The 27,875-nt window shown below is 42.9% G+C and overlaps 1 protein-coding gene across 2 annotated transcripts in view; it reads left to right on the plus strand.

Moving 5' to 3' along the window:
- Positions 1 to 27,875, plus strand: part of DHRSX (dehydrogenase/reductase X-linked) — a 631,492-nt gene that overhangs the window by 481,872 nt on the left and 121,745 nt on the right. For both annotated transcript variants that reach the window (XM_040338182.1, XM_040338180.1), the window contains exon 5: positions 22,419 to 22,626. In XM_040338182.1, coding sequence (XP_040194116.1) covers positions 22,419 to 22,626 — 208 coding nt within the window. The remainder of the gene's footprint in view (positions 1 to 22,418; positions 22,627 to 27,875) is intronic.

Below are 27,875 nucleotides of genomic sequence, written 5' to 3' on the forward strand. Positions count from 1 at the left end.
TCGGAATTCCATTGAAGAAAAATAAAACCTGTTCTATATCTAAACTCCGATGGAATTTATTGGAATTTCCAATGAAAAAACTCAGATGGGGCTACACACGATAGGAATATCCGATGGAAAAAGTCTGTCTGACTTTTTCCATCGGAATTTCCAATCGTGTGTATGCGGCATAACATTACATTTAGCTATTGCTAAGTACTACAGAACCATGCCCCTTTATAGTATGAAAAAGAGGAGAGTCATATAGTCTTATCCATACTCTGATACAGTAGATTGAGTAAACATTGTCATCCTAGGACTGGGCAGAATTACCAGGTAAAAGTAAGAAAGCTGTAAATGATCACATTTTATTTTTGGTTTTAGGTAGGTTTTCACAAGGCATGCTCACATTTGTATTCTATATTAAAATCAACAATAGGTTACTGATGTTCATCCTTGTCAGTGGTGTATGATTTTTTAGAGTGATTGACTTGGGTTTGACCTAAATTTTGGGTCACTCCCTGCAAGAGCTCAAACCCAAATGCTATAACCTTAAGGCTGGGTTCACACTATGTGTGGGCAATGCTCACAGCAGTGGTCTAGTGCGTCCCTGTTTCAGGGACGAACAAGGCCTGAATTTTTGCCGTTAATTCAGGCCTGAAACTGAGCCAAAGACACACAGGGCCCCTGTGCAATCCGCTCCGTGGCCACCATAGAGATGTGTGAACATCCATTGAGGGCCGGGCACACTCTCCTGTCCTGCAAATTTAAATGTGGGTAAACCTGAATCCAATTTGTACTAGTGTGAACCCAGCCTAAAGTGTTTCTAAAGGCTGAAGGTTTTTTTACAGGAAGGTAAAAAAATCTTCTGTGTGGAGCAGCCTCCCTATTCCTTACCTGAGCTCCCTCCGATCCAACAATGTTCATGATAGCCTTGTCTTTCCCGGGACTCTCCCTCCTCATTGGCTGAGACAGGAGCTCATTGGCTCGCACTGCTGTCAATCACAGCCAGTGAGCCAATGAAAAGGGGGTGGGACAGAGCTGCAACTCTATGTGTCTTATGGACTCATAGAGCAACAGCTCGGGAGTGAGCACATAGCAGTGCCCCTAGAGCAAGCTGCTATCTCTGGGGAAAACACTCCAAAAACAACCCTTTCCATTCAAATGAATTGAAAGCGCTGTAAAAACACCTTACCCTTTCACACTGAGGCGTTGCACTGGCGAGGCGTTCAGAAAAGTCCAGCAAGCAGCATCTTTGGAGCAGCTTTTGGGCGCTGAAAAAAACATTCCAAAAACTCCCCTCTCCACTGAGGCATTGCAAAAACGCCCTAAAACGTTAGGGTCTTAGCGGTGCTTTACCAGCACATTGGGATTGCAGATGAGGCTTCGCTCGAAAAACGCTTGAATAACGCTCGAAAAACGCCCCAGTGTGAAAGGGGCCTAATAGATTCCATATGTTTCAGTAAAGAGTACCTGTCACTGCCCATGCTGTCACAAGCAGAGAGAAAGGCCCGGATTCACGTAGCACTTACGCCGACGTATCTACAGATACGCCGCGTAAGTGTAAATGTGCGCCGTCGTATCTATGCGCCGTGCCCATAGAACTAGATACGCCTGAAAATAGGCTTCCTCCGACCGACGTAACTTTCCTACACCGGCGTATCTTGGGCGCATATTTACGCTGGCCGCCTCATTGCAAATATGCAAATGAGTGATATACGCCGTTTCGCGAATGTACTTGCGCCCGGCGCATTAATATAGGCGGTTTACGTAAGGCTTACGTCCGGCGTAAAGTTAGGCCTCATAAAGCAGGTGTAAGTCATGTTAAGGTATGGACCAGGGAACAGCCGTCGTATTTTACGTCGTTTACGTAGTAGTACGTGAATAGGGCTGGGCGTATGTTACGTTCACGTTGTAGGCAGTGATTCGACGTATCTTGGGGAGTATTTCAGACATGATTCTGAGCATGCGCACTGGGATGCGTCCACGGGACGGCACATGCGCCGTTCGTTCGGCCCACCATTTGCATGGGGTCACGCGTCATTTAAATGGATCACGCCCACTTCCACCTACTTTGAATTAGGCCGGCTTACGCCAAATAATTTACGTTACGATAGCGCAACGTTGGGAGCAAGTGCTTTGTGAATACTGTGCTCACCGCTCTGCTCTACGTCGGCATAGCATATATTAGATACGCTATGCCAGCATAACTATGCGCCGAGGTACGAGAATCCGGGCCAAAGTATCCAGTTTTACACTGCTTTACCATGTATGGCCTACTAATTTCTAATGAGAGCTTGATAGAAATTGGCCAACCGTAGAACAGGCTTGCATCCATGAGAACAGGGAAAGTCACAGCATTACTACTGGCTCATTGCTATCTGCTGGTTGGACCAGGTGTATCGCTCACCCCCGAAGGAGCCGCTGGTTGATTTGGGATTGGCGTATTAAGCTACCAAGTTCTTCTGTCTAGGGGTGATACTTGTGAGTGTGGATGAAAGAAGTGTCCAGCCGGTAGCGTGAGTTTCCAATGCTTTATTCCAAAGCCAACAAGGCCAACATCAACAGGACACACAGTAGAGAAAAAGGTTAATGAATAGAAAGAACTTGTAGCATCAGGCCTTGGATATCAAAAGCATAGAGAGCAAGTCTGCTCTCGGCACAGATAATTCAACACGTCGCCACAATCGCCAGGGTGGGTAAGTGACCTTTGGACAGGCAGTTAACTCGGACCTGGCAGACAAAGGGTCGCAATAATCAGATCACTGGGAGGAAACAATGCCTCTGCCACAGGCGTAGGAAATGTTCTTAGTATAATCGGAGTATAAGGATAGCGAATCCTCCCAGTAAGTCTTATTCTGTAGGATCACCCACTGACAGCAAATATAAGGTACCTGTCATGTGGTGATGACGTGGTGATCGGATCCCTGGTGGTTCGTCCAGGCCTCGCAGACAACCTCTGCACTCAGGTTCTCCCGAGCCAATCCCCCACCGTTCAGCCTCCAGCTTAGGATCTGGAACCCAGCAAGCCGCTGGGGTCCCTCTCTTCATCAAAAGAAGGCTCCGCAAGGTGCACAGCCTCAACCGGGCAGGCCATGAGCATGGGGCCCGCGGATGCGCGCACCCTGAAGGTGGATGCCGCACCTGGATCTCGGGCCCCGCAGACTAACCAAGAAAAATGTCCGGTGCCCCAGATATACCCCTCCACCAGCATGCCCAAAGAGGGAAACTCCTCTGATTGGCTGCTGGGGAAGGATGGTTCTGTCAGAACCCCTATAGCGCCAACTGTTGCCCAGGGGTGGCAGCGCACCCCTGGACACACAGACTGACCCAGGGGGTCAGTGTAAAGGGGGGGGCGCTACACAAGTTTATCAACATTTGATGAAAAAGCATGTGACACTGCTAAAGCTATTTGGAAAAAATAAACTTAAAAAAAAAAAACTAGAATGAATCAGATTGGGTGCTGCTGCTGTTTGTAAGCCAAAAAAAGACAACAATGAAATCCATAGTCTAATATGCTCAGCCAATGTGTGCTGTCGCTGAGACTGTCAGTGAAAATCATACCATTCCCTAACACCATGCAAAACTTTAAGGCATCTAACAAGCATGTTTTTTTCTAATTCTGCATTTTCAATGCTGCCCTCAAAACTGCATAAAAACAATCTTTCTTCTATGTATATTTTGTCCCCCATGGCAGTGCCCTGCTTCCGTGCTTTTTTTGACAGTAGGTTTCCCATAAGCTGAAACATGGACAGCCAAAATTCACACCCCATTGACTTCAATTGCAGTCACCCCAAACTTTCAAGGTTATTTATCTTTGAAAAAGATTTGCTGAACAAAAATCAAACTTAAACAGAGCCATTTACTACTCCAATAGCCCCATATTGGCAATAAGTACATTGTCACCCCAGACCATATACTGGGCTTTCTTGTGCTATACACTTGAAAATGAAGCTGCAGCACACCTCTTTTTATTATTGCCTGAAATTTTTTATTTACACTCAATAGGCGTAAATTAAGATGTCTATGAAGCAAAAAATGCCTTGTACACACGATCGTAAGTCCCGATGAAAAAAGTCAGACGGACTTTTTTCATCTGATATTCCGATCGTGTTTAGCCCCATTTTTTTCCTTGTCAAAATATCTTTTTTTTGTAGTTGTTATATGAATTGTACAAACCGTGTAAAACAAATGTGTTACAAATAAAGAGAAACTCCTTCACATGTTGACTATCTTGTAAAATTTCAAATAAGGAGAACACTATAACAATACTGGATACGTTTGCTATATTCTAATATAATTTGATCAAGAGATAAAGGATCTCTATATATTCCCTTTATGACTTGAAATCTTGTATTCTTAACAAAGTGCTTCCGCTTAGTATATCTACGTATATTACAGTGACTATAGGAGTTTCCTACTTATAATCAAGTCTCAATGTTTCCTAAGTGGAGTAGAGACTGCAACATCAAAACAAAAATTAAGAGGGAGGAAAAGGAGGGGGAGCTAAGGGTTGGGGAGTCTGCAGGACTAGGCCGAGGATCCCTGATATTAAGCAAGAAATTTGGCAGCCACTACGATGGCTGGGCTACCACGCCATCATAACATCATTATTAAATGCATTAAAGGGGTGGTTCCCCCGAAAAAATTTTTTTAAAAACAAAATCCGTCCCAGGAATCTAGGCGCCAGCATTCTTAATTCATCAGAAAGTAAACTTTATAAAATACAGCGATGGACAATTCCATCTTAGCTCCTGGCATTCTGAAGCCCTATGCTGGAAAGAAATAGACACGCCCAGCCCCACTCAGACAGACCAGGAAGTGCCTGCTTCACAGACCATAAAAAAAGGTAAACAAACGTTTTAAAAATTTTTGTTTGGCGAACGGTTTTTAGGCTAACTATGCCCTTGTGTTTAAGGTTAAGTTGTTAGATAGGTGGAACCTCCACTTTAAAGCGGAGTTCCGGCCACAATTTCACTTTTTAAATATAAATACCCCTGTAATACACAAGCTTAATGTATTCTAGTAAAGTTAGGCTGTAAACTAAGGTCCTTTTTGTTAGGTTGTTACAGCATTTAGACACGTTTTAAAATAGAAATTGACTGGGGCCATCTTAAGTGTGGGCATCATGAAGCCAGACTGTATGACTTCCTGGTTTTCAGCCTTGCAGATCTCGCACGTGCTCAGTGCTGCACAAGCAGTGTCAGATCAGGTTTCAGCACCTGTGCTGTCCAAGTCACATGATTCTTTGAGACTGGGGAGTGCACAGACTCCTGGAATGTTACACCCACTACATTCCCAGGAGTCTGTGCGGTGTAGGTTAGGAAGCATTAAGCACCTAGGTGCAGGAAGTGGGAAGATTAACTATTCTGCCTAGCAACAACACTTTGAAGGCATCTAAAAAAAAAAAAAAAAATTCGTAAAGGACTAATGAATTTTTTTTAAAACTACTGATGTAATGTTATATTTATGGGTGGAACTCCACTTTAAGTATTGTGTGTGTAAGCCAAGGCTTCCATATTTGTTCAAATTTGGTGATCGTATCTGTGTCTATAGCCGTCATTTTGGCATAGGTCATTGCATCGTTCATTCTATTAAATACTTTGCTTAGCCCCATTTTTTTCATCGGAAATTCTGATGAATTCCATCAGAGTTTACATATAGAACATGTTCTATTTTTCTCCGATGTAGTTCCGTCAGAATTCTGATGTGATTTGGACGGGCAAAAGCCAGATCGTGTGTACGCGGCATAAGAGTCTTTGGCAGTCTAGTGCTGATTTACGATGTGCTGCATTATTGTCTAATATGTAATTTACCTGTATCTACATTAAGCAGAAAAGCAAACAGTGGGTAATGTTTTTCCTGCAGAGTGATGCATATTAAAAAGACATCGGGATGTCCTCAAATATCACAGTGAGTCACTTTACAGCCCGAAAGCTTTGGCTGCATAATCTGTTTCATCAAAATTGTCTCTAACAGTAGACCTTGATTATTTAACCAGTGAGGGTGCATCTTCTGCAGTAAATTGCTGCTCTCTTGCTAAAGAGGCTACATCCATACAATAATAAATAAAAAGATGTATTCTCAATATATTTAGTAATTATTTATTTGATTGCCTTTTCCCCCTACTAGAACACTTAAGCCGTGTACACACGATCGGTTTGTCCAATGAAAACAGACCGATGGTCTGTTTTCATCGGACAAACCGATCGTGTGTGAGCCCCATGTTTTGTTTTTTTTTCCATTGGTGAAAAAAAAATAGAACATGTTTTACATTTTTCCTATGGATAAAAAACCGATAGAAAAATCCGATCGTTTGTGTGGAACTCCATCGGACAAAAATCCACACATGCTCAGAATCAGGTCGACGCATGCTCTGAAGCATTGAACTTAATTTTTTTCGGCTCGTCGTAGTGTTGTACGTCACCACGTTTTGGCACGATCGGATTTTTGACTGATGGTGTGTAGGCAAGACTGATGAAAGTCAGCTTCATCGGATATCCGACGAAAAAATCCATCGGATTAGATTCCATCAGATATCCGATCATGTGTACAGATATGCCTGAATTTCTGCTTGATCCGACCGACGTAAGTCTCTTTACGCCATCGTATCTTGGGTGCATATTTACGCTGGCTGCTAGGGGCGCTTCTGTTGATTTACGCGTCAAATATGTAAATGACCTAGACCTAGATACGTCGATTCACGAACGTACTTGCACCCGTCGCAGTAAGCTATGCTGTTTACGTAAGGCATACGTCCGGCGTAAAGTTATCCCTCATAAAGCAGGGGTAAGTCATGTTAGGGTATGGACGTCGGAACAGCCGTCGGATTTTACGTCGTTTGCGTAAGTCGTACATGAATGAGGCTGGGCGTAGGTTACGTTCACGTCGAAACCATTGAGCCGACGTATCTTAGGGAGTATTTGCAACGTGATTCTGAGCATGCATGCATTTACATGGGGTCACGCTTCATTATAATACTACACGCTCACTGCTTTGCTACTTTGAATTAGGCGGGCTTACGCCGGCCATTTTTACGTTACGCCGGCGCAAAAAAGGGAGCAAGTGCTTTGTGAATACAGTACGAGCCTCTCTATGTTACGTCGGCGTAGCGCATATCAGATGCGCTACGCCGCTCTAAAGATACACCGATCTCTCTGAATCTGGCCCTTAGTCTTTATGACATGTATCACTACTATTAATGCTTTGAAGAATTGCCTCCCCTGTGATGATATCATCTTCAAATTCAACCTATTGATCAATTGACCAGTTACACATAGAGCCCTGTGGTCAGAAAATATTAGCTTTCCTAATTCCTTCAGAAGAACTGTCATTTTAAATAAATCTAAAGTGAAGGTGACATTGGCGTATGTTATTTCTTCCTGTTTCAGTAAGTCGTTTTGACCATGACCACATAGTGTCATATATCATGTAGAATTGATTTGTGTTAGAGCTAATATGCCATTATTATGTGTTAAAATCTATTTGCTGCTCAGTGGTGCCTTTTGGATTTATGAGATTGCTTGCACTTTAAGCATCTCATCATATAGCGGTCAGCCGTGGTAATATTTGAACATCTTGGTTACGGTAAGACATGAAAGACTGATGGTTTCTTGTATTCTACAGGACATAAAATGTTCTCAGAAATTCACAATTGAACATTAGTAGAACTGTAAATTTCATGTATTTAAATACATATCTACAGCGCTTAAAGAAGTTGTAAAGGATTTTTTTTTTTTTTTTTGCTGAAATCACTGTTTACAGGGTATAGAGACATAATCGTTAACTGATTCCTTTTTAAAAATGATTAAAAATAGATAAAAATCAATCATATAATGTACCTGCAGTTTCTAGTTTCGTTTTTGCATGTTGTTTCCTGCTTCTGTGATGTACAGAGCACAGAGCCATAACAGGGCAGTGATGGTATGGAAAACAAAACTGATTGGTGCTGTGGGGTTTTAAACACACAGTAATCACACCTCCTTGATTAGTGACCACAGAGAGAAAGCTCCCAGTACTGTGGTCATCAGGAAACAGACAACCAGGAAGTGTGGAGATCAGAAAAGAATTACAGCAACTTGAGAGCAAAAACAAACAATGAGGACATGAAAACAGCACTGCATTAAGGTAAAGGAAGCTATTAAGATAAACAAAAATTTCCTTTACAAACCCTTTAATTGTACAGTACAGGACAGGACAAATGCACACATTTGCAAATACATGCATAAGCTACAGAGCCCTGCCAAGGCACCCTGGTATCTGTAGTTCCATCACTAACTGATGAGTGACTACACAATGGAAGCAAATGCATTCTGATGGATAGATGGTAATGGTTCAGGGGCACACTGAAAATCCAGCACATAGCACGATGGCTGCAAAGTTGTCAGTGCGTTGTCTGACCAATATAACAGTATTACAAAAAATTGGTCCACTGCCCCCACCTATAACTGGCCATTGCAGTAAGCAGCATTGCAAGGCAACATATGATGGAAAAAAAGCCAAGGATAAATCCAAGGAAAACTCCAAGCTTACTTACCGACCAGCCCGTGGACAACCGAATCAGCCTTTCGAATAGCATGCATTAAAAACAGGGGTTTAGTCTTTATATTGGTCAGGCAATGTACTGACACCTTTGCAGCCATTGTGCTATGTGCTGGGTGTTCAGTGTGCCCCTGTACCTTTAAGAAGGGGTGGGCTCCCTTCAGTCCATCTGCCCTCCATCTATCCATCAGAATGCATGTGCTTCCATTGTGGAGTCGCTCATCAGTTAGTGATAGGATTACAGATACCAGGTTGCCTTGGCGGTACTCTGTAGCTTATGCGTGTATTTGCAAATGTGTGCAGGCTAAACCCCTGTTTTTAACGCATACTGTTAGACAGATTGATTTGGTTGTCCACAGGCTGATCGGTAAATAAGTTTGGAGTTTTTCTTGGATTTATCCTTGGATTTTTTTCTATCATATTTTGACTTTCAATGCTGTTTACTGCAATGGCCAGTTCTAGGTGGGGGCAGTGGACTCCTTTTTTGTAAAGTATTCACTGAGCTAGGGTTATTGGACACTGGCAAGCTTTCAAGAACACGCCCACTGGGTGCCTCCTCTATAACCTTTCCAGACTCCGTGAGTCCTCAGTTTTTTGTTAGTGTTCTAAGATGATGGACCTCTTCACCTTCACAGAGAAATCACTCTTAGCCAGTGGCGGTTCGTCCATAGAGGGCGCTGGAGCGCCGCCCCCTCTGGCTCTCACCACCACTGAGTCTAATAACATAGATTCATGCATTGCACGAATCTATGTTATTATCGCCGCAGCCGCTGTTCTATTCAGATGCTCGGCGCTCATGTCAGGCCATCTGAATAACGGCAGCTGGTTGGCTGTACGGAAGTGCCTATCAGAGCCAGCGGCTCTGATAGGCTTTCCGAGTACAGCCCTCGGGTCCCGGAAGCTTAACCAAGGAACGCAAGGTGGATGCGCTCCTTGGATAAGACTGACAGGCGTCTCAGTCAATCAGGTTGGCCAGTTCTGGCTATCGGTAACCTGATTGGCTGAGATGCCTGTCAGTCATCGAGGGCGGTAGAAGACATCGAGGGACGTGGATGGCTGACTCCAGTAAAGGTAAGTGCCGGGCGGGGGGGCAAAGGGGCACTTTACCTGCCTGCAGCATAATCCAAGCCAAAGGTGCTCATCAAAGTTTGTGCAGGAGTCCCCAACTGTCAGTGTACCATTTTTTAAGACGCCAAATTTTCAGTGTGGGGTAAAAGTGAGTTATGTTCCACTGTACAGTTTTTAAAAGTATATGTCCTTTCAGATCTTACTTAAAAGCTAATAAAATTGAATGGGGCTCTGAACAGACGCAACAACCAAACAATCAATGCTCATACTGGCTTCAAGAGACTTGTAAATGCATCCTTTGTATTGTGTCTCCACAGTTTTCATCACAACATTTTCAGGAAGTAGCTGTGCTGTTATGAAGACAAAACAATTGCTACTGAAATTTGACTTAATAAAATGTGGTATGGGCACAGCGGCGACGAAGGGCACAGTCAGTAACATCAATAGGCACAGTGGCGACAATAGGCACAGTGGGGACAATGGGGACAATTGGCACAGCGGCATTAATGGGCACAGTGGCGACAATTAAAGGGCACAGTGACATCAACAGTGGTGACAATAGGCACAGTGGTGACAATAGGCACAGTGGTGACAATAGGCACAGTGGGGACAATGGGCACAGTTGTGACAATTAAAGGGCACAGTTGTGACAATTAAAGGGCACAGTTGTGACAATTAAAGGGCACAGTGGTGACAATTAAAGGGCACAGTGGTGACAATTAAAGGGCACAGTGGTGACAATTAAAGGGCACAGTGGTGACAATTGATGGCACAGTGGCTGCATTTGATGGCATGGCACAGTGGTGACAATTAATGGCACAGTGGCTGCGTTTGATGGCATGGCACAGTGGTGACAATTGATGGCACAGTGACTGCATTTGATGGGCACAGTGAGGCTGCAAAAAAAATTTTTCGTTTGCGCCCGCCCAAAAATTTTGAGCACCAGCCGCCACTGCTCTTAGCTTAAAGTGGTTGTAAAGGTAAAAGTTTTTGTTTGTACCTTAATTAATTCTCTTTTAGAGGCTTTAGAGGCTGAGAGTGGCAGAAGCCATTGGCTCCTGCTGTTGTCAATTAAAATCTGTCAGCAGGGTGGGGCCGGGCCAGGCTGTGTGTCTGAATAGATGCAAGCAGCCCAGCTCGGGATTGGGCATGCATGATTGCCCCCATAGGACGACGCTTCCTATGGGGACACTCAGCAGGGGGGGGGAGCCAGGAGCGCCAGCAGGGGACACCAGAAGATGAGGATATTGGGGCTGGTCTGTGCAAAACAAGCAGGCAAGTATGACATATTTATTATTTGAAAAAAAAAAACGTTATTATTTTTCTTTATTTTAACGTCAATTTCTTCAATAAAGTCTTCATTGTCTTCTAATGCCACAGATAGAAGTCATGCATTTCTTATCTTATTTCAATTGTCACCACTGTGCATACCAATTTTTTTTTTTTTATATATGGGGGCCTTATCTCCTAAACATCACAAGTTTGTGCCCCCCCTTTGACAGAAAAGGTAAAATGCTCATTTAGCCTAGTAGAAGAATACTTACCTTATTCCTTACAGCTCCCCTCTGCTACCCATTTTTGGGCTACCCCTCAATGTCAAATCCCTATTTTTGAGGTAGTATTCAATCTAATATGACCAGATTGCCATGGGTGACAGGTAGAGGAAAATGTCTTGCAGCAGGTTGGTAATTGCCTGAGGGAAAAAAAGGTTTGATCTTCAAATCTAGGTGGCAGTTGAACAAAATGTATCTTTTCAGACTTGTTTCACTGGGGAACAGTTCATGTTGACCATAGAAACATAGAAGAGGGGCAGCTGAAAAAAAGCCAAGTGGTCCATCAATTCTCCCCATTTTTTTTTAATATGCTTTTGTTTTTCTTTGGATTTTTTTTTAAAGAACTCACACATGACATCACCACACATGGATAAACTGAGCATCCACTGGAACCACGTCAGATGAGATGTTTGTTGGCTTGAACAAAATGTATGGGTAGAAACTTTTCAAGGATGCTTAATTGGGTGGCTCAATGCACTTATGTGCTGGATTATCTGGTGTTAACAAGCTTCTCCAGTTGGGAAGGGGATTGTGGAACGGAATAACAGTACTTTCAATTTTTTTTTTTTTTTTTTACAGGGAACAGTAACAACAGCGCCAGAAAGTCCAGTCTTTTTTCTGTTATGTTGACTGTGCAAATTCTGGCAAATCTCTTTTTCTGATTGCTTATTGTCAAACTTATTTATTTATTATTGCTTTATAAAGCGGAGCTTCACCTGAAAATGAAAGTTCCACTTTTTCTCTGCCTATCCCTCTCCTCGAACACATTAATGCCGCTTACACACGACCGTTATTCATGTCTTGAAAAAAAACATGACGTGATTTGTCGTGATTCCTCTCAAGCCTGCCTTGCATATACACGTTCATTTTAAAAAAATGCTTGAGCAAAGCGTAGTGACATACAACACGTACGACAGCACTATAAAGGGGATGTTCCATTCGAATGGCGCCACCCTTTGGGCTGCTTTTGCTAATTTCCCCGTCTCATAACTTGCTTCTGAGCATGCGCGTTTTTTCCCCCCCTCGTTAACACGACCGTTTTTCACGACGTGAAAAACGACAAGAAAAAATAGAGCAGGTACTAAATTTTTAACGAGCATTTTTCTCATCGAAAAATGCTCTGGAGCATACACACGAACATTTTTCACGACCAATTTAAAAATGGCTTTTTTCTTGTCATGAAAAACGGTTGTGTGTATGCAGCATTATTTTTTTTTTGTAGTGGGTACATGCTCCCCATGGCTACCCAAGAGGAAGATTCTTCCCCTCCCTCCCTCCCTCCCTGTAACCTAGGGCATGTTCCAGGAGGCTTCAGGTTTATTCACAAAGTAGGAAGTCACAGTCAGCTTTCCACATCCATAGCCATGGTTAAGAGGCCGCACTGTTCGTTCATTATCATTGCTGTGAATCTTGAACCCATGGTAGGGGAAGTCCCCAACCTTATCTCTAACTGCAGCTACAGAGGTCAGTGAAGCTTTGCAATAGTTGAATGCCCATAGCCTGATCACTGGAAACAATGGGCCAGATTCATGTAGAATTACGGCGGCGTAACGTATCCCGTTTACGTTACTCCGCCGCAAGTTTTCAGCGTAAGTGCTTGATTCACAAAGCACTTACCTGTAAACTTGCGGCGGCGTAGCATAAAGCCGTCCGGCGCAAGCCCGCCTAATTCAAATGGGGCGTGTACCATTTAAATTTGTTTTTAGTTTTGAAATTTCCCGCCGTGCTTTGCGCGAAATGACGTCACCCAACGTAATGTTTTGAACGGCGACGTGCTTTACGTACATTCGTATTCCCGGATGACTTACGCCAAAAAAAAATATTTAAATTCGACGCGGGAACGATGGGCATACTTTAACATAGGCTGTCTAATTTTACACCACCTAAATAGCAATCGCAACTTTACAACGGGAAAAGCCAACTAGAGAATGCGACGAACGCGCGTACCTTCGTGGATCACCGTAAACCCGCTAATTAGCATACCCGACGCGGAAAACAACGCAAACTCCACCCAGCGGGCGCCGAAGTATTGCATCCTAAGATCCGAAGGCGTACGAATCTTAGCCAAATGCCGTCGTATCTTTGTTTGTGAATTACAAATAAAGATACGACGCGGCAAATTTGAAAGTACGCCGGATACTCCGGCGTACTTTTTCTGTGAATCTGGCCCAATGCATTTCACCTATTATTTTACTGCTGCTACCGAGAATTATTATAGTAGTACTAGAATTATAGGAGTTTTCTACTGCCTTTTCCCCAGGTCTAATTTGTTTGCTAGGTTGTGACAAAATGATTTAGTCCCAAAGCTACAGATAACAATAACACAGCAGTTCAAAGTGCATCATGTATTAAGCGAATATTAAATAAGCCCAATATAGAGCACTTACAGTATTATTTCATATTAAATGGAGTGCGGCACAAGCTTATCTGCAGATGTACTCTGAAAAAATATATTACAGAACTGATTCACTGAATTATTCACCAGTGGCATTTGATTGTGTAAGATCAACCATCAATTCCACAAATATAAATTCTTTATGGATTAATTACATAAATATTCATGATATTACATTAGATTGCCAGATGTGTAGCTAATAGTAGAGGTCTGATAGCATTCTTTTCCATCACATACATAATTGTGCGTGCCCTCGTGATCCAAGTACATGTGTTTATGCACATATCTGTAAACAAAATTGATCTTTGAGTGGTCATAACATGGCTGTCCATACCACAACCCTTTGATGTGTCAGGTAGATGCAAAAATTCTTTTTGAATCTCTGACCTGGATAATGTATAGAAATAATGAATTCTGATATGTTTCTGATATTAATTTCAAGCATGCCTATTTAGGGCCTGTGGCTCTCTGGCTTAGAAGCTAAAGGCTTCTAGAATCTCAGTAAATAGGACAGCAATGGCTAGCACTATACTTTGTTTATTTCAGGTATACTTTTGGACTTCAGTAATGTGATCACCTGCACAATCATGCAAACGAGCAGATGGAGCAGATACTTATTCAATACTTAAAGTGGAGTTCCACCCATAAATATAACATTACATGAGTAGTTTTAAAAAAATGTCATTAGTCCTTTACGAAATATTTTTTTTTTTTAGATGCCTTCAAAGTGTTGTTGCTAGGCAGAATAGTTAATCTTCCCACTTCCTGCACCTAGGTGCTTAATGCTTCCTAACCTACACCGCACAGACTCCTGGGAATGTAGTGGGTGTAACTTTTCAGGAGTCTGTGCACTCCCCAGTCTCAAAGAATCATGTGACTTGGACAGCACAGGTGCTGAAACCTGATCTGACACTGCTTGTGCAGCACTGAGCACGTGCGAGATCTGCAAGGCTAAAATCCAGGAAGTCATACAGTCTGGCTTCATGATGCCCACACTTAAGATGGCCCCAGTCAATTTCTATTTTATAAAGTGTCTAAATGCTGTAACAACCTAACAAAACTGACCTTAGTTTACAGACTAACTTTACTAGAATACATTAAGCTTGTGTATTACAGGGGTATTTATATATAAAAAGTGAAATTGTGGCCGGAACTCCGCTTTAAAGCAGGGGTTCCGCTGTCCATCTTTTTTTTTTTTTAATGTTAATATAAAGCGGGGGTTCACCTGCAAAAAATTTTTTTTAAAAGCCAGCAGCTACAAATACAGCAGCTGCTGACTTTTAAAAAATAACACTTACCGTATTTTCCGGCGTATAAGACGACTTTTTGGATGCAAAAAAATGCATCCAAAGTCGGGGGTCGTCTTATACGCCGGGTACGGTCTCCGTGCAGCTGCGATCGTCATAATTTCAAAGCTGTGCGCCGTCTTCTCAGCACGTCCTCGCTGTCCTGTGATTGGCGGAACAGAAATCTTCCCAGCAGCGCCTCTGTTCTGTTTTCCACCTATCACGGATGCCTTCTCATCCTCGGACGAGATGAGAAGGCATCCGTGATTGGCGGAACATAGAACAGAGGCGCTACTGGGAAAATGTGTGTTCTGCCAATCACAGGACACGCTGAGAAGACGGCGCGCGGCTTTGAAATCATGGACGCTCGCAGCAGACGGAGACTGTCACCGGCCTGCAAAACGTGAGTGATGGCACAGTGGGGGGGAAAGTGGGGGCATGCAATGTGATGGCACTGTGGGGGAATGCAATGTGATGGCACTGTGGGGCATGCAATGTGATGGCACTGTGGGGGAATGCAATGTGATGGCACTGTGGGGGAATGCAATGTGATGGCACTGTGGGCATGCAATGTGATGGCACTGTGGGGGAATGCAATGTGATGGCACTGTGGGGGAATGCAATGTGATGGCACTGTGGGGGCATGCAATGTGATGGCACTGTGGGGGAAAGTAATGTGATGGCACTGTGGGGGTATTTAATGTCATGGCACAGTGGGGGCATGTAATGGCACAGTGGGGGCATGTAATGGCACAGTGGGGGCATGTAATGGCACAGTGGGGGCATGTAATGGCACAGTGGGGCTTGAAAAAAAGGGGGTAGTCTTATACAGTGAGTATATCCCAAAACCAAAAATTTTCCTGGAAAATTAGGGGGTCGTCTTATACGCCGGGTCGTCTTATACGACGGAAAATACAGTACCTGTCCAGCGTGCCCGCCCAAGCCGAGCGGTAGCTCGGCTCTTGGCTTCCCCCGCCGCCATCCTCTGAAAGGGAATCGGGAAGTTAAGCGCTGCAGCTTCACTGCCCGGTTCCCTACTGCGCATGCGCGAGTCGCGCTGTGCAGTTTCACTGGTTCCCGTTGTGTTCTGGAAGCCAAGTGTTTCCCAGAACACAACAGGGGGGGCTATGACACAGAGGGACCAGACTCCCGCGGGAGTCAATACCCTGAAGTGGTGCAAATGCCTTAATATTTGCACCCCCTCCCCCCTGAAAGGTGTCAAACGAAAAGCGGAGGATCACTTTTGGGTGAACCTCCGCTTTAAGAGTTTTAATGTAGGTAAGCTTGTACTCACATGTTTAAGCTTCCTACTTCTCCGCAGTCTGAATCGGCAGCTAAGAATAATTTATAAAAATTCCTGCAGGCATTTTTCATTTTGCTTGTGGGCAGCGTGAAGCCCACAAGCAAATACTTCCTGGATGCGGTGAATGCTGATATCCCAGCATTCACCGCTCTATCCCGCGCATGAGCAGTGTTGACGGCGAGCAGCGCCGTCAACACTTCTCCGTTGCCATCACAATGGGCAGCTCAATGAAAAGGGCAGTCAGATTACTAATGAACAATAGCTGAAGAGTTTAAAAAATTACTTACGATTTGCCGAAATCTTTGAAAAATCGAAGGATATATTTATAATCAGCCGTAACAGCTATGACTTCCTTATCCGAGTGTATCGAGGTGTGTAATGGCAGATTTTACCTGTTTTCCATTAAATAAAATGGCGGAATTAGATCCGCCCTCGTCACGTGACCTGCTTCATGAGTCACGTGACGAGTAAAATCCCGCGAGATTTCGACGTTGGGCATTGTGAATCGTCTCCTGGGAAGCATGACACTGTGCTCCCAGGAGACATTGCGAACTAGTCCCAGAAAACACTGGGGCGCTGATTATTGTAAGAGACACGCCCACTCCCGCAGGAGGGATAACCGGAAGTGTCTGCAATTAACTACAGATGCAAGGTATTTATATGCTAGAAAAAATTATGGATAGCGAAATGTCTATGTACATAATGAGCTGTTCTAGATAAGCTTGAGTTGAGATTTAGGGTGAACCTCCGCTTTAATGTGTCCAATAAAATTCTCATGAACTCACCAATGATGTTCTAATAAATCCCAAATCTGCTCAGGGTATGTCACGTCTTTCCTTTGTCTCCTTTTCCTTTTACTGATTGGATCCCATCAGGAACTTTATGGGAACAAGATGCTCGGTATTCACATTATAGTATGCCAAAAAACAGACAAGGAAACTATAGTAGCGCAACCAATTTTTCTTTTTAAAATACCCACAATGATAAAAAGTAATGTGGCACGGAGCAGTGACACTCCTACAGTTACAATACATATCGGCAGGTCTTTCTGGGTGCCAGGGAGGCACATTATACAGTAACATGAGGGGATTACTTTCTATCATTGTAGGGATTTTAGAAATAATCAAAATCAAGATTTCTAAAACAAGCAAACCAGTCATCTGTTGTCAATTTATTGACCCACTTGGTTATCTCATGCCCTTTGCTAACTAATTTTCCGGTTTGTAGCTGACAAGAGTGCAACCTGATGTGCTCTTTTGTACTGTAACCCATCAACTCCAAGGTTTGATGTATGTGTAGTAGGGTTGTCCAGATACCGATACCAGTATCGGTATCGGGACCGAAACCGAGTATTTGCAGGAGTACTCGTACTCGCGCAAATACCCCGATACCTAAATAGAATACTTCCCCCCCCCTTTCCCCCCCCGCCGCTGCCGCCGCATCAAGGGACATGGCTAGAGGGACATTGCTGCATATGTGAGGGACATGGCTAGAGGGACATTGCTGCATATGTGAGGGACATGGCTGCATATGTGAGGGACATGGCTGCATATGTGAGGGACATGGCTGCATATGTGAGGGACATGGCTAGAGGGACATTGCTGCATATGTGAGGGACATGGCTAGAGGGACATTGCTGCATATGTGAGGGACATGGCTAGAGGGACATGGCTGCATATGTGAGGGACATGGCTAGAGGGACATGGCTGCATATGTGAGGGACATGGCTGCATATGTGAGGGACATGGCTAGAGGGACATGGCTGCATATGTGAGGGACATGGCTAGAGGGACATGGCTGCATATGTGGGGGACATGGCTGCATATGGGGGGGACATGGCTGCATTTGGGGACACATTTAAAAAAAGTATCGGTATTCGGTATCGGCGACTACTTGAAAAAAAGTATCGGTACTTGTACTCGGTCCTAAAAAAGTGGTATCGGGACAACCCTAATGTGTAGGGATGACCTTCTACACATCAATGGTTTGAGGAGTCTTTTTTAGAACAGTAGTGGACTTCCTATTTACCTAAACAGGACTAGCTTTTCTCTTCTGTGCTCTCTCATTATTAAGGTATTTTTCCCACAGAATAGCTGTTTACTGGATGGTTTATATTTTTGAACAGCAGTTTCTGAGATGCAGAAACCATTGTACCTAGAACCACCAATCATGACAATACAGTCACTTCATTATGTTCTTTAGACCAGTTGTCTCCAAATTGCTTTCCTTTATCAGGACCCTGGGGCACTATTCCTCCCACTGACATGAGACACTATTCTATCAACTTACATCAACAATGGGGCACAATTTCTTTCACGGTCACCAGTGATGGGCCACTATTTCTTACATCGATATCAGTGATGGGGCACTTTTCCTCCCATTGATACCATTGATGGGGCACTATTCCTCCCACTGATACCAATGATATGAAAAGTGTTCTTCCCAATAATACCAACAATGGGGCCCTATTCTTCCCATTGATATCAATAATGGGATATTATTCCTCCCAATGATACCAATAATGGCCCACTATTCCTTCCACTGATACCAATGATGGGACACTATTCCTCCCAATAATACCAACAATGGGGCACTATTCCTCCCACTGATAGCAATGATGGGTCACTTTCCCTTACAATGATACCAATAATGGGGTACTATCCCTCCAAATGATACCAACCACGGGGTACAGTTTCTCCCTCAATACCATATGAGACAATTTTTTCTCCCACTGATGCCAGAAAAATTTCCACTCCATCTAAAGTCCGAAGAACAAAAAATTGGCCTTTTATTTAGAAAGTTTGGAGACCACTGTTTTAGACAAAAAACATTTGAATCTTTAGACCTTGCCTGCATGCTTTATTTACTAGGGTTAATTTACTAAGCAAACTGACTGTTAATAAATTAGGTGAACCTTTTGAATACCAAACAATACGTCAGGTAAATAAAAAAAATGTTTTTGATTGATCATGATTAGTTAAATAAAAAACTTAAACAAATACAGCTTCATCTTAGTTCCTGAGCTCCATTATTATTCACTTTTTTAAATTTACCGTGCTTTATCAGTAAGTCAACTCCATGAGTTACAGCCACATGATCTACTCTTTGGGTATTTGCATTATTAGTGAGTTATGAAGTGCATATTGAATAGTCCTAAAATGTGTTAGTGTAACCATGTAGATGTAAACCCTAACAATGAACTTCTCCTATTTACACATTTTTTGGTCTGTTAAACATATAATTGACAATGTTTTATGTTATCTGTTCAGTAAGTGCAAAAAAAAAACCTGTTGATCTTGTCTGAAGTCCAGAGCTGTCATAAGCATGCTTCAGTCTTATTAGCCCTGTCAGTTTTTCCCTTTGACTATAGAACACCTACCCCCTATGTTACAAATCTGAGGCTAACACCATTTCTTGACATTTCAGCACAGAAAAGGCACTGTGTTGTCAACCTAGAAGAGAACATTTTAAAGAAATGTGCATTTCGTGCCAAGGCCAATATTATGCTGCCCTGTATTCAAATACAGTTAGGTCCATATACTGTATATTTGAAGTAATTGGACAGTTGAATCAAAAGCTGATTCGCCTTTAAGATGCCGCCGTGTGGTCGTGCGCGCCGCCGGTGGCACGCTTGCATTAGATCCGACAGGCCTAAGGGACTTACGCCTGTCGGATCTAATGGATATCTATGCGTAACTAATTCTAAGAATCAGTCGCATAGATACGACGGGTCAGATTAGGACTTACGACGGTGTACATGGCGCTGCGCCGTCGTAAGTCCTTTGAGAATCTGGGCCAAGTTCAAATTCTTGTGTAAACAAGCATCTCCTTGGTCTGCCTAGTGACAATGACACTGATCTCCACTCTGTGTACTCGGAGCAGAGATCAGTATCATGTGACACACAGCCCATTCTCCCTACAGTAAGAAACACTCAATAGGAAACGCTTAACCCCTACAGCCGCCACCTAGGGGTTAACCCCTTCACTGCCCGTGTCATTTTCACAGTAACCAGTGCATTTTTATAGCGCTGATTGCTGTAAAAATGACAATGGTCCCAAAAATGCGCCCAACATTTCCGATTGTGTCCGTTATAATGTCGCAGTCACAATAAAAATCACTGATCGCCGCCATTACTAGTAAAAAAAAATATTAATAAAAATGCCATAAAACTATTCCCTATTTTGTAGACTATAACTTTTGCGCAAACCAATCAATAAACGCTTATTGTGATTTTTTTTTTTACCAAAAATATGTAGAAGAATACGTATCGGCCTAAACTGAGGAAGAAAAATGTTTTTATATTTTATTTATTATAGCAAAAAGTAAAAAATATTGTTTTTTTTTTCAAAATTGTCGCTCTATTTATGTTTGTAGCACAAAAAATAAAAACCGCAGAGGTGATCAAATACCACCAAAAGAAAGCTCTATTTGTGGGGAAAAAAATACGACAATTTTGTTTGGGAGCCACGTCGCACGACCGCGCAATTGTCAGTTAAATCAATGCAGTGACGAATCGCAAAAAGGGGCCTGGTCCTTTAGCTGCAAAATGGTCTGGGGGTGAAGTGGTTAAGCGAAGACTTCATGGGAGAAAATACAGACACAAGGGGGCAGATTCACGTAGAGCCGCGTAAAATTGTGCGGGTGTAACGTATATGATTTACGTTATGCCTCCGCAACTTACACGGGCAAGTGCTGTATTCTCAAAGCACTTTCTCCGTAAGTTGGGGCTGGACATCAGCGTAGCGTAAATCATCCGGCGTAAGCCCGCCTAATTCAAATTTGGATCAGGGGGGCGTGTTTTATGCAAAACTACTGTGACCTGACGTGATTGAAGTTTTTTCGGAACGGCGCATGCGCCGTCCGTGAAATTTTCCAGTGTGCATTTCTCCAAAGTACGCCACAAGGACGTCATTGGTTTCGACGTGAACGTAAATGACGTCCAGCCCCATTCACGGTCGTCTTACACAAACGACATAACTTTTTCAAATTTCGACGCGGGAACGACGGCCATACTTAACATTGGCTGCGCCTCATATAGCAGGGGCAACTTTACACCGGGAAAAGCCTAGCGTAAACGTCATAACTTTACTGCGTCGGCCGTGCGTACGTTCGGGAATTCGCGTATCTAGCTGATTTGCATACTCAACGCGGAATTCGACGGAAGCGCCACCTAGCGGTCAAAAAAAATGCAGTTTAGATCCCACGGCGTAAGAGACTTACGCCTGTCGGATCTAATGAAATCTGAGGCTAACACCATTTCTTGACATTTCAGCACAGAAAAGGCACTGTGTTGTCAACCTAGAAGAGAACATTTTAAAGAAATGTGCATTTCGTGCCAAGGCCAATATTATGCTGCCCTGTATTCAAATACAGTTAGGTCCATATACTGTATATTTGAAGTAATTGGACAGTTGAATCAAAAGCTGATTCGCCTTTAAGATGCCGCCGTGTGGTCGTGCGCGCCGCCGGTGGCACGCTTGCATTAGATCCGACAGGCCTAAGGGACTTACGCCTGTCGGATCTAATGGATATCTATGCGTAACTGATTCTAAGAATCAGTCGCATAGATACGACGGGTCAGATTAGGACAGCGTACATGGCGCTGCGCCGTCGTAAGTCCTGTGAGAATCTGGGCCAAGGTGTAAACCATTCATAAGCCCGAAGAATAGAAAAGCCAGTTTAGACTTTGCCAAAAAACATCTAAAAAGCCAGACCAGTTCTGGAAAAGCATTCTTTGGACGGATGAAACTAAGATTATTCTGTACCAGAATGACTGGAAGAAAAAAATGTGGAGAAGGCTTGGAACAGCTCATGATTCAAAGCACACAGCATCATCTGGGTCATTGGCGTTTACTGATGACGTGACAGAAGACAGAAACAGCGGGATAAATTCTGCAGTGTTTAGAGATATACTGCCAGGCCGAATTCAGCCAATTGCAGAAAAGCTTAAAGGATTCTCAACGAAATATTAAAAATTAACATTTTATTTAGGATTATATTTGTACAATTACATTTTGAGTCCCTGAAAATGGGGGGGACTGTGTATGAAAATGGTTGCAATTTCTAAAAATTTGTACTTGATATTTATGTTCAACCACTTGAATAAAAGCTAAAAGTTTTCACTTCAAATTAATTTGGATTGTTTAGTTTTATTCTGGTGGCATTTCAGAGCTAAAAGTATTGAAATTGTGCCTGTATCCAAATATTATCTATATGGACCTAACTGTATATTTAAATTGTGTTAACATTGTGGACATAGCTCATCACATCTCTTATTTTCTGTCTTTGGTAGCTGGTGTGATGCTGGTACCTGAAAGCAAAACAGAAGATGGTTTTGAGACACACTTTGGCTTAAACTTTTTGGGCCATTTCCTACTGACAAACCTCCTGCTGGATACTATGCGGAAATCTGGAACCCCTGATTTTAATACACGTGTTGTTACAGTATCATCGGCCACCCATTTTAATGGAGACTTGAATTTTGATGACCTGCAAACAAGGTATTTTTAATTAAGCGCTGTTTATCAACAATACTTCTTTTTGACTGACTCAACATCACTAATAATGTACAGGCAGACCTGTACATATTGTAAGGTAAAATAAAATGTTAATTTATTGTAATCCAGGTATCCTTCTGGGAAAGTTAGCACACCTTAAAGTACCTTGCAAATGCGGGAGTCAACTATTAAACAAAGAGAAACAGAGTAGGCTCTCTTTCATAATCAACAAAGATGACATCCCAAAAAAACTACTTAAGAACAGAAATCAATTTTCTTTTTTTCTCAATCAAAGGTTTTATTGAAGCATAACACAATAACAGATAATAAAAAACAGTTGTAGTAAAGAGTATCATACATCCATGGCTAACCGTTGTTACAGTGATGAAATAAAAAAAAAGAAAAAAAAGAAACCATAGCCAGGTGAATGAGGAGACATTACATAGAGCATACATAAGCTTTGGAAGTATTATATAAAAAGGTTGGGATAAGGAAAGGGAAATAGGGTGGGGGGGGGGTTATTAGATTGGGGAAAAGGGAAGGGAAAGTAGCATATTGAGTGGAGCTTAAGGGTTCAGGTAAGGTGATATGCCATTCTTTTTTTTTTCCATGGAATGAGTTGTGTGGGCTAGTTTGACAACAAATATGCGTGGACATAAAAGTAAAAAGAGGGCTTTACTGGAATGATACTTATAGCTGTATTCACAAAGAGTTACGCTGGCGTATCAGTAGATACGCCGTCGTAACTCGGAATCTAAGCCGTCGTATGTTTAAGTGTATGCTCAAACTGAGATACACTTAAACCTAGCTAAGATACGATCTTAGGGTGCAATATTTCCGCTGGCCGCTAGGTGGCGCTTCCGTTGAGTTCGGCGTAGAATATGCAAATGACTAGATACGCCGATTCACAAACGTACGCTTGCCCGTCGCAGTAAAGATTTCCATAAGAGGTACGCCGGCGTAAAGATAAAGCTGCCCCCTAGGTGGCCTAGCCAATGTTAAGTATGGCCGTCGTTCCCGCGTCGAAATTTCAAAATTTTACGTTGTTTGCGTAAGTCGTCCGTGAATGGGGCTGGACGTAATTTACGTTCACGTCGAAACCAATACGTCCTTGCGGCGTACTTCGGAGCAATGCACACTGGGATATGTACACGGATGGCGCATGCGCCGTTCGTAAAAAAAACGTCAATCACGTTGGGTCACTAGTCATTTACATAAAACACGCCCCCTGTTCCTAATTTGAATTAGGCACGCTTGCGCCGGCCCATTTACGCTACGCCGCCGTAACTTAGGAGGCAAGTGCTTTGTGAATACAGCACTTGCCTCTCCGACTTAAGGCGGTGTAGCGTAAATACGATACGCTACGCCGCCTGAAAGTTACGCTGCCCTACCTGAATCCAGCTATTAATCACTATAGACAACCTTATTTGGTAAGTAAAGTATTATGCATTGAGTTTTTGGAACTCTGGAGAATAGGAGAAAGAAATCCATGGTTTCCAGGTCTCATTAAAACTTGTGCTATTCTCCTTTTTCATGGCCGCAATTTCCTCCATTTTGTGAATATGATTCACTCTATCTAACCGGCCGTGTGTATGCTCCATAGCAGTTTTACAGACCTGTTCTTTTTTTTTTTTCCGCCGCGATTCTCTGCATTTTTTTGCTCAGCAGTTTTTCTATGGGAAACACTGCAGTGGAGCATACACATGGCCGTTTTTCCCAACCAAAGCTGTCATGGCAGTTTTCTTGTCGGGAAAACCGGCCGTGCGTACACAGGAAAAGCAACCGAGCAGGTTCTTGGTTTTCCTGGTGGACTTTTAACCGCTGGGAAAGCCAGGTATACGAGGCATAAGTCTCACTACAAAGGCCAAAAAAATACTCAGATGGGCCAGACACAATCTTTATACATTAGGCGACAAAACTAGCACTCTGTTAGTGAAAAAACTATCACCCAAACCATTCACTTCAGCTATTCCAAAACTGTGCATACGTCCAGGCACAACCACGGAAAACCAGGGAAATTTTTAATTTCTATACCAAATTGTATGCACAGACTATTCCACTCCCCGCTGCCATAGCCAAACAATTTTTCAGGGATCTTCTTTTACATACTCTTAAGAGGACACATACTGTACTCTTAAGAGCACGTCTGGAAGCAGACGAACAGAGTTAACCACTTGATGCAAGACTAGACCGACAATTTTATGCCCATCTCTGTCATTCTCACTAGGTCTTTGGAACCGACTTAGCAGGGTACATAATTTCAAGCCCCCCATGGCCCCCTGGCCCCTTTGCTACGCAACCCTGCTTTCACCCCAGGTCTTACTCTCACTAACTAACTCAGTGGCGGACCAAAAAGAGTTTTCTTAGAATAGTGGATCTTTGTGATGACCAACAATCAAAACAATTTTTGCAAAATAACCACCAGCTACCTGCTACTAAACATTTCTGTTATACACAGATATAACACTTCTACCAGACATTATAACATTATCACATTGTTCTGATGTGACTACTATGTTGGCAATGGAATACTTTAAAATGGTACAAATCACCTTACATGGTGAAGTGGTAAAGAGATCTGGATGAGGACGTACAGTAGATCTTTCAGAATGGCACAACCTGGCTCAAAAAAACCTCCAAGTTTTATAAATACTTTTATAAATACTTCCATGATTGAAGCCAATTATAAAGTGCTGTTGCGTTGGTACATGGTACTTACAAAATTAGCATCATATGTTCCTGGTGCCACCCCTAAGTGCTTTAGGGGATGTGGACAGGAGGCCACAGACTAACATATTTGGTGATCGAGATTTTGGATTAAAGTCTATGGGCCAGATTCACAGAACAAATACGCCGGAGTATCTACTGATACTCCGTCGTATTTTGAAATTTGCCGCGTCGTATCTTAATTTGTGATTCACAAACAAGATACGACGGCTTTTGGCTAAGATCCGACAGGCTTACGGCTTCGTACGCCTTCGGATCTTAGGCTGCAATACTTCGGCCGTCGCTGGGTGGAGTTCGCGTCATTTTCCAGCGTCGGGTATGCAAATTAGCTTTTACGGCGATCCACGAAGCTACTCGTGTGCGTAACGTCGTTTTTTCCCGTTGCAAAGTTAAGCAATCTTTTTCATGGCTTAACTTTACACCAGCCATGTTAAAGTATGGCCGTCGTTCCCGCGTCGAATAATAAAAAAATGTTTTTGGCATAAGTACGTTACGCACGTCTCCATTCACAAACACGTCGGGGCGCCGTAATTTCGCGCAAAGCACGCCGGGAGATTTACTAACGGAGCATGCGCAGAACGTTCGTCGCGGGAGCGCGCCTAATTTAAATGGTACAAGCCCCATTTGAATTAGGCGGGCTTGCTCAAGTGCTTTGTGGATCAAGCACTTACGAGAAAAACTTGCGACGGTGTAAAGTAAAGACGATACGTTACGCCGCCGCAATGGTACCTGAATCTGGCCCTATAACTTTATATACTGTCTGACCTAGGCTAATCTTAAAAAGTCCCCATGGAAAGATCTACTGAGCCAACCATTGAAGGAGGTTCTGAAACATACCAAGAGAATGATCTCTTTCATATTCTTGGCTGCCAGGATAGCAATTGCTAGATCATGGAGGTCTCTTTCTATCATGTTCCCACTGAAAAACGAAAAGTTATCATGGATAATGATAAATGAAAAAATTTCAGCTACCATACATTACAAGATAAAATTCCACTATTTTAAAAAAAAAACATGGGACCCTTGAATACATTACCTTTCAGGAGTACATTGAATGGCATAACTGACTGGTCTCCTGGGTCAGAGAGGATGATGGGAAGCATCTTTGTGTATTTTCTCTTGTCCTTTCTTTTTTTTCCTTTTCCCCTTATAGTCTTTCCCCATGTTTTTCCTTCCCTATGTTTATGATATTCGCCCAAGTGGGCTACAGTTTACACCACCAGCACTGTAATGGTTTCCACAAGCCTTTTTTAAAACAGGGGTTCACTTTATTTGTATCCTTTTACTCTACTTTGTCATTGTTGTTATGGTGATGACCCTGAGTGTGTGTCACCCAGGGCCGGATTAACATAGGGGCTATTGGAGCTGCAGCTCTAGGCCCCTTCCTCAAGATAGGCCCATTTGCCCAAAAAGAAAAAAAAAATCACAAAAAAAAAAAAAAAAGATCGACTTTGAGGATTTTATTTTGTATACTAAGCTAGCGGTCATCAACCCTGTCCTCAGGGCCCACTAACAGGCCAGGTTTTATGTATTACCCCCTTAGTCCATTACTAGGCCCTTTGGGTCTGGTATAAATATTAAGGGGAACACCAAACCAAAAAAAAAGCGTGGGGTCCCCCCCAAATTCCATATCAGGCCCTTCAGGTCTGGTATGGATATTAAGGGGAAAATGGCGTGGGATTTCCCCCAAAAATCCATACCAGACCCTTATCAGAGCATGCATAAGTATGGGGGAACCCCTGACGTTTTTTTTTAAATGACTTTGATCTGTATTGCTGGGACCCGACAATTCATGAATAGCGAGTAGTTTTTTTCCTTTAGAAATGACATTTTGTGCAGGGACAGTTCTAAACACGGGAAACATGAGCTACTTTACAGGCATACTATACACACCCCCCCCAGGTACGAAATTTAAAGGAATATTTTACTTTTATTGCTTCACTTTAATCATTATTAAAATCACTGCTCCTAAAAAAACAGATGTTTTTAAAACTTTTTTTTGCATTGATACATGTCCCCTGGGGCAGGACCCAGGTCCCCAAACACTTTTTATGACGATAACTTGCATATTAACCTTTAAAATTAGCACTTTAGATTTTTCATGTTCGTGTCCCATAGACTTTAACGTTGTCCGTGTGTTCGAACTTTTTTTTGCCTGTTCACATGTTCTGGTGCGAACCGAACCGGGGGCTGTTCGGCATATCCCTATTCCAAACTCTCTTTCCATTTTTTCAAAGTGAGGTAGCTTCCTCCTACCATTGTTCCTATTTGGAAGGTACACACTTTTTTGCCTTAGTTAGCCTTGGTTCTGCGGCCTGTAGTGACTTACCTCTGGCAATTAAACCCCTAATTTGTGAGTACCCAAGGTTTTTTCTTGGTGCCCTAATTTGAGTTGCCTCAGCAACTCCACTAGTGCAAAATGTCAAATTTCCAGTGGCTTGTGGTGTTCCTCATCAGGGACCCAACACCAACAGTCTGAATTGTTGTCCCCTACTTGACTCTTCATACTCCTTGGAGTGTCCACT

Source organism: Rana temporaria, chromosome 2, assembly GCF_905171775.1.
Source record: "Rana temporaria chromosome 2, aRanTem1.1, whole genome shotgun sequence".
Taxonomy (NCBI): domain Eukaryota; kingdom Metazoa; phylum Chordata; class Amphibia; order Anura; family Ranidae; genus Rana; species Rana temporaria.